At 48.0% G+C, this 12,078-nt stretch overlaps 1 protein-coding gene across 1 annotated transcript; it reads right to left on the bottom strand.

The window, feature by feature from the left end:
• Positions 1–9,905: 9,905 nt before the first annotated feature.
• Positions 9,906–10,847, bottom strand: LOC109767713 (probable CCR4-associated factor 1 homolog 11). Its single transcript, XM_020326434.1, has one exon. It carries the CDS (start codon positions 10,845–10,847, stop codon positions 9,906–9,908), a length of 942 nt encoding a protein of 313 aa, XP_020182023.1.
• Between the last annotated feature and the right edge of the window lie 1,231 nt (positions 10,848–12,078).

Here is a 12,078-nt window from a genome sequence, read left to right as displayed (position 1 = left end):
GGCCTCTCGTGTATTAAACTCTTGATTTGACCGTAGAACTGGCTGCTAGCTAATTAAGCCACTCTGAGGAATTTCGAAGTCATCGCGGGCTTAATAATCGCCTCGTGAAGTCTTCATCGCCCGTGTTCTCCCCCGTCCCGTCCCTCGCGTCGCCCGAGCCGGGCGACTCGGGGGAACTCTGGCCGCCGCCGCCGGCCGACCCCCCACCTCCCGTCCACCCCCGCGTCGCCGCCGCCGGAGGGCCGGCCGGCAAAGCCGCGCCGGGCCCCGGAATGGCGGCGGCGAGGCTGTTTTTCTCTTCCCCATCTCCCCACACCTTCCCCCTCCGCCCCTCCCCCCAGATCCAGCCCCTGGCAGCGCCGGCGGCCTCCACCTGCGGCGGCGACAGCCTCTCCGGTGGTCTCTCTGCCGGCACGATCTCGCGCGCGGGTGGGTAGATCCTTTGGATCGGTGTAGGCTAGTGATTCCGGTGAACCTACCTTCTGCTTGTCCAGACGAGGAACTCCGGGTGCCGGCCATGGTGACGGTGGCCGGTGATGGCAGAGAGTGGATGGCGGCGGTGGTGGAACTTCTCGTGAGCACCACGCTAACCCTAGATCGGTAGGGAATATCGGTGGGGTTTGTGGCAGCGGTGAACCTCATATCGCGTGTCCCGGCCCCCACCTCTGTTAATATAGCGCGGGTCACAGGGGCCCATCAACCATAGTGGGTTGTGCGCCCCCGATCAGGGCGCGGATCTGAGGGCCCGGTGGGCCGTTGGGCCCACGCGGTGGAGATCGACCTAACATTCTCCCCCTTGATCTCAACTTTACTTTTAACCTTATACTTTCTAGTTTATTTGTTTTATCATATATTGGTACATAGAGCATGTTTCATCGTCACAGCTTAATTGCCGATAGAATCATACAGCTACAACATACGTTTTGTTCAGAAACAAATTTTGTTCCTTTTGGGCCTATCCAGGAATCATAAGGCTTTCCCTTAAACCCATGCCGGCTAAGTGTTCCTTGAACACATTGGGTGGTAAGCCTTTCGTCAGCGGATCCGCAAGCATATCCTTTGTCCTTATATGCTCGAGACTTATAGTTTGATCCTGGATTTTATCTTTCACAACATAATACCTTATCTCTATTGTTTTGGCAGCATTACTCGACTTGTTGTTGTGAACGTAAAATACTGCGGGCTGGTTGTCACAGTACATCTTTAGTGTTTTGTGAATACAATCTACCACTTTCAAGTCGGGTACAAATTTCTTTAGCCATATCGCCTGCCCCGTGGCTTCGAAGCATGCTATGAATTCTGCATACATCGTGGATGATGCAACTATCGACTGTTTGGAGCTTTTCCACGAAATAGCTCCCCCAGTGAGGGTGAATACGTATCCAGACGTGGATTTTCTATCATCTTTGTCCCCCGCAAAATCTGCGTCTGAATACCCTTTTATCTCTAGGGAATCGCTTCTCCTGTATATTAGCATGTAGTCCTTCGTGCCTTACGCATAACGCAATGCTTTCTTTACCATCTTCCAGTGCTCTATGCCTGGATTCTCTTGATATTTACAGAGTACCCCGGTGATAAAGGCTAAGTCAGGGCGAGTGCACACTTGTGCATACTGTAAGCTGCCAACTGCCGAAGCATATGGTACTGCTTTCATTTGATCGATCTCGTACTGGTTCTTGGGACAGAATTTCCCAAAACTATCGCCCTTAACTATAGGAGCAGGTGTGGCTTTACTCGCATGCATATTATACTTTTTAAGAACCTTTTCTAAATATGCTTTCTGCGATAGTCCTAAGACTCCATTGTTCCTATCTCAGTGAATTTCTATGCCCAAAACATATGATGCTTCACCAAGATCTGTTATGTCAAAATTTGAGGATAAGAACTTCTTTGTTTCTTGTAGTAGACTAACATCACTGCTAGCAAGCAGGATATCATCCACATACAAGATTAGGAAAATATATTTCCCATTTTTTAAACTTTGCATAAATGCAGTTATCCTCAATATTTTCTTTAAATCCAAAACTTTTAATCGTTTGATTAAACTTTAGATACCACTGTCTAGAGGCTTGCTTTAATCCATAAATGGATTTCTTCAGGCGGCATCCCATATTTTCCTTGCCTTCCATGATAAAATCCTTGGGTTGTTTCATGTAGACATTTTCTTCTAAATCCCCGTTGAGAAATGTCGTCTTTACATCCATTTGATGTAACTCTAAATCAAAATGAGCAACTAATGCCACTATGATTCTGAAGGAATCCTTACATGAGACTGGGGAAAAAGTCTCATTGTAGTCTATCCCTTCTCTTTGAGTAAATCCTTTTGCCACGAGTCGTGCTTTATACTTTTCTACATTCCCTTTTAGAGTCATACTTAATTTTGTAGACCCATTTACAGCCTACATCCACTTCGATTTCATCTCGTCTTCCATTGCCTTCATCCACTTCGATGAATGAGGGCTTCTCATGGCTTCTTCATATGAGGTGGGATCTTTTTCCATATGAACCATTTCTGTGTTATAAACTTTAAAGTCAGTAGAAACAGCTGACTTTCTTGGTCTTGTAGACCTTCTAAGGGCCTCACTTTTTGGCACATTCTGTGCCTCAACTTCTAGCACTTCTTCTAAAATTTGCTGCTACACCTCCCTTTCATGCTCAACAGCGGGTTCAGTCGGCTCCTGACGAACAAGTTCCGGGTCTACTCCCATAGTTGTCATGGGTGGAGTTGCAACTGGTAGTGAGAAAAATGGCTCCTGAATCATCGGATTAGGTGCATGCACCCTCTTCTCCTCAAGATCAATTTTCCGAGCTACCAAGCTCCCCCTCATCATTTCGTCCTCTAAGAAGACTGCATGTCTGTTTCTACAAACTTTGTACATCTGTCTGGGCAGTAGAAACGAAAACCCTTTGATCTGTCTGTATAGCCAATGAAGTGGCAGCTCACTGTTTTGGGATCTAACTTTGCAATGTTTGGAGTAAACATTTTGGCCTCAGCAGGGCACCCCCACACCCTGAAGTGTTATTGGGAGGGCACCCTTCCTGTCCATAGCTCGTACGGTGTTTTGGGCACCGACTTGCTTGGTACTCTATTGAGAATGTGAATGGCGGTTTTAAGCGCCTCGATCCATAATCCCAACGACAAAGTTGGAATAACTCATCATGTTGCACACCATATCCATAAGTGTACGGTTGCGCCTTTCAGCTACTCCATTCTTTTCTCCCAGAGTGGGATACATTAAAAGCACATGAGTTATCATATCTTTCTCTTGTCAGAATTTCTCCCGCCATACGGGATTTTTGACATAATATTATGTCAGCTTTACCCCGTTACGCAGGTATTTTCCCAAACTTTTCCCGCCATGCAGGTTTTATCATAATCATCTTTTCCCGCCATGCGGGTAATTCCCTGTAAGGGAACATAAATGTCAGAATTGGCTCTTTTGACTGCATATTCAATCATCAAATTTAGGAATAAATCCGAATGCTCTTTGACACACATGCTTGATCCGACGTTGGTCAAATTAAGCACACATGTTGTTTGTTTGTTTCATCTCAAATCATGTTGACTGAAAAATCTTCTTCATAGAGAGTACATGAAAGACCTTCATCAATCAAGACTCTCAATGATCTATCTCTTTTCTTTTTATGCCATTCTTTAGAGAGAACATACTCCCTCGCGTTATGACCTTTCTTAGTCATCTTTCGGGTCACAAGTACCCAGCCATTCGCTTTCACGAATGAAAGCATGGAAAACTTTTAGTCTGAGAAAACATAGCCAATAATCAACAATAATGGGCATAAAAATAACCCTACGTTGGTCTGGTTAAAAAATGCACATTAAACTTTTGAAACTTTCTTTTATATTCTAAATCACCGTTGTGGCAGAATTAGAATAAACATCATCCTTCTACATTAATTCCATATCACCGTTGGGCGGAAATGGAAATAATGCATATAACTCATAAACAATGTGATGATAGTATTTCTATTAAATAACTTTGCTAAGAATTAATCATCATCATCAACTTTATTGCAGCGGGAACAAGAAATATACATTTCTCTAGTTCAAGAGCATTTCTTGATCTTTATCCGTTCTCTAAAAATTGATCACTTTGATACAAACTTTATCAGAGATTTAGACTTTGAACATAAGACTCATAGAATTATAGCACTGTTATCACCAACGTTGGTCAGAAAATAACAATACCATATTTTAACTTTAAAACAAATATCTTTCTTCTGTCATAGCGGAAACTATGTGCATCTTATTTCACCCACAGAGAAAAAACATTGCTAAGAACATTTCTTCCAATTAAATTTTCCCGTTGGTTCCAATTTAATTGGAGGATGAAACTTTTACTTTGTAGCGGAAACTTTACTATATTCTATTCAAAAACAATTCTGTACTCTTTTACTCTCTAAGCAATTTTAACTGGTTGGTTAAAAAATGCATTAGAGAAGCAACAATTTAATATTTTAATTTAGTTCTATTCACTTTAAAAAAGAGCACCTTTAAATTTCAATAATAAAACATGATCATGTTATTAACAACGTTGGTCATAAAAATAACATAATCATATTCATTTTAATAATCACTTTAACATGCTCTTAAAATACTTAATTCTATATAAACTTTTTATTTTCTTTGTAAAAGAGCACTATTAATTATTTACACAGCGGAAAAACATGAATTAAAATTCATGAACTTTTTACTCTTTATAAAAACTTTTCTTTGACCAAACAAAAAATCATGAACTTTATTATTTTCTTTATAAAAATTCATGAACATTTCTTTTTCTAAAAATTTTCTATTCTTTAAAAAACAGAAAATAGCAGCAGCACAGTCTAGCGCGTGCGGCCCGCAGCGGAAAAGAACGGCCCACGGCCTATGACGCGCCCGCGCTGGCCTCGTCCTTTCGGCCCGATGGCCCGGTAAAACGCAGCGCAACTGCTGTGGCCTGGACCACTCTCGGCCCAAAGGCCCACCCCGCGCGCCTCAGCCCGTGGCCAGCTCCCGCTAAGCATCCTGGCCGCCCGATGTAATCCGACGGCCACGCGCGCTTTGTGGTCGAACAAAAACGGTGGCTGGCGTGCTCGGGGGGAACCCTAATCCATTTCCCCCCACCCCCGCGCCCCTCTCTGCTCTCTCGCTCCATGATGGCGGAGCCAAGGAGCTTCGCTCCGGCCGCCGGCGTCGGCGTCGACTGCCACCGCGCCGCGTGCGCCTACTCTCCCTTCCCTTTCCCTTCTTTCTTTTCCTCTGTCCTGTCAGGGAAAAAGGGCAGCGCCCTTGTCGGTCGCTCCGGCCGCTGGCGACGGCGGCGAGAGCCACCGCGCCCCGCTGTGCTCTCCTTTTCCTTCCCCCCTTCTCTCACCCCTCCACCACATCCTCCTTCGTGCAGAAAGAGAGAGAGACTCGAGAGGTCCTGCGCCATCAGACGCATCGCCCCTGCTGACCCCTTTGCCGGCGTGCGCGAGCACCACGAGGGTGAACGCGCCGCCGTCAAACGGCTTGGTGGTGGTGCTCTTTGCCCCATGTGGGGTTGGTTCTTCTTCCGGACGGCTCGGCTTGCCGATGCCCGTCCGGATCGAGAGGAACGGCGCGGCCTTGCGGCGGCACTCTTTGCCGGTGTGGCCCGAGGCCCTGCTCCGGTGAACTTTTGGGGTTTTCTTTTGTTTGCTTTTCTCTGCCCTGCTAGGGTTCTTTGGGGAGGGATCTTTTTTTCTTTCTCTGTTTATACTTTGCACCGAAAATCATAGCCTAGCATGGCCAGATACCATTGATAGATCCTTTGGATCGGTGTAGGCTAGTGATTCCGGTGAACCTACCTTCTGCTTGTCCTTGTCCAGACGAGGAACTCCGGGTGCCGGCCATGGTGACGGTGGCCGGTGATGGCAGAGAGTGGATGGCGGCGGTGGTGGAACTTCCCGTGAGCACCGCGCTAACCCTAAATCGGTAGGGAATATCGGTGGGGTTTGTGGCAACGGTGAACCTCATATCGCGTGCCCCGGCCCCCACCTCTGTTAATATAGCGCGGGTCACAGGGGCCCATCAACCATAGTGGGTTGAGCGCCCCCGATCAGGGCACAGATCTAAGGGCCCGGTGGGCCGTTGGGCCCACGCGGTGGAGATCAACCTAACAGCCTCCCCCTTCACATGGGTGGCCTCCTCCGGCCCAGATGGGATCTGGGTCCCCTCTGGCCGGGCATGGTGCTCACCTGCCGGTCTGCCATGGCGGCCAGCGCGCCCTCCTCGTTGCGTCCCTCACCCCTCCCGACCCCCATCGCCCTCACCCCCTGCTCGACTCCAGGTCAGCCTCCCGATGAGGCGGCCGTGGAGGCGTGGGATTGTGCCCTGCCGCGGCTGCTTCCTACAGTGAGCCGGCTGGGGTTTTTGGCTGCGCTGAGCTTCATCCCCCACCCCCTCCCCCAGCAGGGGCGGCTTCGATCCGGCGGCAATGGACCTGTGCTCCTTCCTGTGTCCATGGTCGGTCGGCGCGGCTTCGGATCGGCGCGCCACGGGGGCTGCGCTCTTTCCGGCACCTTTGGCTCGTTGGCTCCTCGCCATCTCCGCATCATCACCCTGCTGGTGTCCTTGGTTGGCCGTCCATCCCGGCGCATCTCTGTTCTCGGCACGCTTCGGGAGCTGCGTCCCCTTCCATCTTCTTGGGCTTGCCTGCGCTCTGCTGCTCCGTTCCCGGCGGCCTTGATCTGTGCTCTTTCCAGATCCGGGCCTGCCCGGGGCTTCGGCCACCGTCACATCCTGCCGACATTCACTCCGCTCAGCCACACAACCTTACCCTCCTCTGGAGTCCGCACGTCCGGCGGCGCCCGGTGCCTCCTTCGGCGTCGGGCGTGGCTCCCCTTCCTTCAGTCGCAGTTTCGGCCTATACTTGACTTCCTCTTCTCCGACTTGTACTCCGATGGCTTGGGATTGCTCGGAATTTGGCCAGGGCAAAATCCTGCATTCTTTGCTGGCAGCGGCGATACTTGCAGGTGTCGTTCCCTTCTTGGAGGCGCTGTCATGGCCGCGATCTATGCCCCTCTTCGAGCTTCAGGGGAAACCCTAGGTCCGGTTCTCCGGATCGGACAGCGACGATGTCATCTTGGTGCCGTTCTCCTTCGTGAAGGCGTTGTCTTGTTTGCTCGCGGCGTCCTCGGTGCCGACTTTGGAGATGTCGGTCGTCTAGTTGTTGGTCGGATTGTTTCTTTGGTCGGCGAGTTTAGCTGTGTTTTTCTTTGCTTGGGTCGAGTTTCTCATGTCTCTCTATTTAGGGTATCATGTTCACGCCTCTTGCTTCCGTGCAATGTGTTGTACCATCTCCTGTATTCATTCTAACTCCTTCTATCAAGCAATGATACGCAAGCTTTGCGTATTCGCGAAGAAAAAAAAAGAATTCCAATGCGTACAATACAGACAAAGCAAGCAACGAGCCAATGAGACCTTATACAATGAGAGGTGCTTAGAGAGATGCTTAGAAAAATAAACCGGGTTTTTTTTTCTGAAGCACCGGTGCCTATTTCTACAGGAGAGACGCTTAGTTAAGCGTCTATCCTATACAAATAAACACCGGTGCTTAAGAAACACCCGGTTATTTCTCTAAACACCTCCCCTAAGCATCTCCCATTGTACAAGGCCTGAGCCAGCCATAGGAGGAACCGAGGAAGAGATAACTAATAACCGAGCGGTTGTTGTTGTATCGTCCGATTAAATTTGCATACTTTAATACGTATGTATGTAAAAATATTCCATGTATACGTACTCGCTTACATGTGTTAGATACTCTGCTCTTCGTTCAGATAGCTTCGTAGGTTACCATGCAAAAAAAAAAAAGATAGCTTCCTAGGTCTGTACTGTGAGTCTGTGAATATACAGTGTGCATAAAACTGATAGCTTCCTAGGTCTATACCCAGGAACTGTGACCTGTGCGTGCAAATCTCGCCAATGCTATTTCTCGCCTATTGCCAGAAATCCTTCGTTCTCGCCATTGGGGGCTCCACTAAATATGCCGGCCCAACACAGTAGATCCTGTAGCAGTTTTAGGATATGCACCAGTTCGGCCCGGTTCTAGAACCTTCCGTGTTTTTACCTTCTTCTTTTCGTTTCTATTGGTTTTCTTCTCCCTTCTTTTCAGTACATGTCTATTTTAGGCAACACAGCTTGTAAAAATTTTGTGTACATCAGAAATATCATTTTAATACAAATTGAATTTTTTTAAATTATATGATTAATATTTTTTAATGCATCCTTTTCAATATTTTTTTGAATATGTGTTGACCATTTTTCAGATACATGGTGATACATTTTTTTTGAATGATAAGGAACTTTTTTAAACTACTCGATCATTCTTTAAATGTTACGGACATCTTTTGAAATGCAGGATTATTTTTAAAATACAACATATCTTCTTTAATGGTATGAAATATTTTTTTAATTACACAGACATATTTTTTACACTATAAAAATATTTCACGTACATCTTTTCGAAACGAACACTTTTTAAATGCCACATACATTTTTTAGTGATATCAACATATTTTATAACTACACTAACATTTTTTTACATTGCATTAACATTTTTGAAGTTCATGGTTTTACATTTTGAAATGTATGTATTTAGAATATTTTCAAAATATGAACACAAGAAAAAAACAAAAAAGAAGAAAAATGAACTAACCCACACGAAGCTACTTGGGCTGGCTCAATAGTAGTGACGGGCGGGCGTCCTTGGCCCTGACAAACTCCATGCTATTTTCTGTAAGTGATTTTGAAACCTTTCTAATCAGACATCGCATGAACGAGGAGCCAGCGCCGCTGTCGCGTCACGGCTAACGCGCCATGGCTGTGAAGGAGTTGTCGAAGGCGCACGAGTGCCTCCTCCACTACCTTGGTGGTTGCGGCGGCGGCCACCGCACCTCGTCGTGGAGCATCATCTCGACATAGGAGAAGGCATCCAAGGAGGTGGCGCGGCGGGAGCTGCACAATGCGGCGTTGACGAAGTCCAACGTCATGGGCCTCGACCTCGTGGCGGCCTGGACCCGTGACCGGTCGATGGCCACCACAACGTCATGTGCATTCCGTGCGACGACTGCACATCGCCTCGATAGGGACACATTCGCCGCCGCTGGCAGGGGCAAGGGCAGGGCTCCCCGGCTAGGGTCGGCGTTAGCCGAGGCGGCCCTCCGCACGGCGAGGGAAGAAGCGGAGCGGCTTCTCGACAAGCACCCGGTGGCGGCCAGGCAGGTCTGCCGGGTCCCCGCGCCCTTCCGTCGATGGAGGTGCCGCCGGCCAACCCGGTCAGGCGTACGAGGTCCCCGTCCACTACAAATTAGTTTAGGTTTTAGTTGAACGGACGAAATATCATTCGGTTTATATAAAATATATTGAAATTATGTCCGTTTCCATGAATTATGTCGTCTTCGCATGAATTGTGTCTGGATCTACTTGTATTACGGACGAACGTTTACAACTTTTCATGGACATGTCCATAGACAAAATATTATATCCGGCATTGGAGATGCCCTAAGAAAATACACACACAATAGAATACAGTGCTTGTATTTGCGAAGAAGGTACACGGTTGACGGTTGTTTATACATATATTACTCAAGTATAAGTAGTGTGAATTATTACGACAAATACATCACGCATCACTAAAAGAACCCTTGACTGGAAGTTCTGAATACTACTACTAAAAGGGAAATGAAATGTTTTTTTTTTTTTGCGACGAGAAAAACAAACGCTTGACCTTGACCTGTATAAAACTGTAGTAGTAACAATCTTCTGAACTACTGTACCAATGATCGACGCAAGTGCCCAATGGCGGGCGGCATGAGTCCGTTGCACATTCGAATTCTTGATCAACGACGTTGCTCGTTTGTGATTGTGATCGACCGTGGAAGAACTAATGCTGCAGTCCCTGGAGCAGGCCTCGGAACCTCTCCACGTTGCCGCCCAACTGCCCTTGCTTCAAAATCCTGAAGGCCAGAAGCGCGCGCACGCCGGCGGCGCCTGCGAGGCGTGGGCTCCCCCACGGCGGATGGATGCGCAGGTTAGCGGCGATGCTGTCCAGCCCCACCGGCATGCCCGGGCAGCCGGCCGCCATCGTCGCAACGTCGTAGACCTGCTGGCCCAGGTAATACCGCATGGCGCCGACGAACCCGGCCACGTCGTGCGGCAGCGGGGCGCCGCCCGTGACGATCTTGAGGAGATACGCCACGTGGTAGGCACCGGCGTGGGTGATCCACGACAGCGGCCGCCCGTGTCCGGCGCCGATGAGGCCGGAGCCCATGAGCAGCGCGCCGAGCATGTAGGCGTCGACGCCGTGGTTACGGAGCGTGTCGAGGTCGAGGCCGCGGCGGGCGAGGTAGTCGAGGGCCTTGTCGTCGTGCGGGTCGGCGAGGCGGGAAAAGTCGCGGAGGCTGAACTCCCAGGCGACCTGCTGGCCTTGGTGGTCGCAGACGGCGATGCCGACCTGGAGCGGCTTGAGGCCGTCCACGTTGGCCTTCATGAGCGCGTAGCGGTGCTCCACCGTCAGGCTGCTGAGGTCCTGTCCGGCGGCGTGGACGAGGCCCGGGTAGTGCACGTGGACAGCGACATAGCGGGCGGGCGCGGCGAAGCTCTGGAGGTACCCCCACTCTTCATTGAAGTTCCCCGCCCACACAGGGCGCACCTGGACCGCCAGCTGCGGCTGTACCGGCGGCAGGGGAACCGCGTGGTAGGCAAACGGCGGGGGCTGCACCACCTGCACGGGAAACATGTGGTTGAACTTGAAGCGCGGCGGCGGCGGTGGAAACATGGCGAACTTGCCGGCGGCCGGGTTCACGCCGACGCGTCCACGCTGCATATCTCGATCTCGATCGCTTGTTGTAATTTGTGTTGCTATAAGCGACGCAGAGGAGTATATAAAAGGAGGGTGCCGAGCTGCGCTCGGACAAGAAAGGGAGCTGCAGTCGGACTCGGACACAGGATTGGTTCCCAGTAAAATACGATATCCTCTGTTTAGGTGCAATATACGCTCATAGTAGAAGGCAACATCCGGGCGTAGTGAACGCGTGTGAACATTTTTCAAATTCATAAACATTTTTATGAATTTACAAAAAAAAATTGAATCATGAACATTTTTTGAATTTATGAGCATTTTATACTATTTGCAAATATTTTTATAAAATGGTGATTTTTTTTTTTTTGAATCAGCGATCATTTTTAGAATCGACGGACAATTTTGAAAAATGGAGCAGCCATAGTTGATATCAACTGGAACTGATTGTCTGTGGCAAATCAAAGTGCTGACCTTGTTCATTTTGCAGACAAGAAGCTAGTACTAGCAGGCCGGAGATCAAAGGAGGATTGCAAATCATTTTTGCAGAGGAGAAGAAGGACCACACGGAGCCAAGACCTCCAAGCTTGCAAATGTGTCATGATGATTTTTTTGAAGATTGTTACGGTGAGGTTGATCTAGCTTTTTGTCATATTTTAGGCTTCATTGTTGTACAATCAAGGCTGTTGTGATGTTTTGATAAACCACTCTGGTAGACTCACTCAGAAGCTTTGTTTTGTTTTGTGGCACCTGATCATTTTGCCATGCTATTGAGATGCAATGAAATTTGCAGTTTTTCTGTCGACTGAGATGATTCAGTTCCATACTATGGTTACTCTACTATCAATAGCTTACTAGCTTTTTTGTCCGTGTTTATCAGAAAGTGTATTTCTTTTGTAGTGAAATCCATTTCTTGGAGCCTGTTGGCATTGTACATAAGGCTTCTTTACCTTCAAATTAGCATTTGGAAATTGTAATGTTGCTTTGTTGTACAGTGAAGGCCGTTGTGGTTTTGTCACTGGCCATTTTGGCAAAATCACAACAACTCTGTTTTGTGAAACCTTCGCCTTATGCCATGCTATTGTTGCATTGAAATTTAGTACGATTTTATTGTTCCCTAAGATGCCTCAGTTTCATATTATGACTGCTCTTCTACTGTTAATTGATTTCCAACTTTTATCCGAGCTTATTATATATAGTGAAATCTATTTATTGGAGCCCTGTGGTCCTACAGAGAAGACTTCTTACCTTAAAATTA

The sequence above is a fragment of the Aegilops tauschii genome, chromosome 3 (genome assembly GCF_002575655.3).
Source record: "Aegilops tauschii subsp. strangulata cultivar AL8/78 chromosome 3, Aet v6.0, whole genome shotgun sequence".
NCBI classification, from domain to species: domain Eukaryota; kingdom Viridiplantae; phylum Streptophyta; class Magnoliopsida; order Poales; family Poaceae; genus Aegilops; species Aegilops tauschii.
The sequence above is the reverse complement of the archived record's forward strand: the minus strand, read 5'-3'. Positions and strand labels throughout refer to the sequence as shown.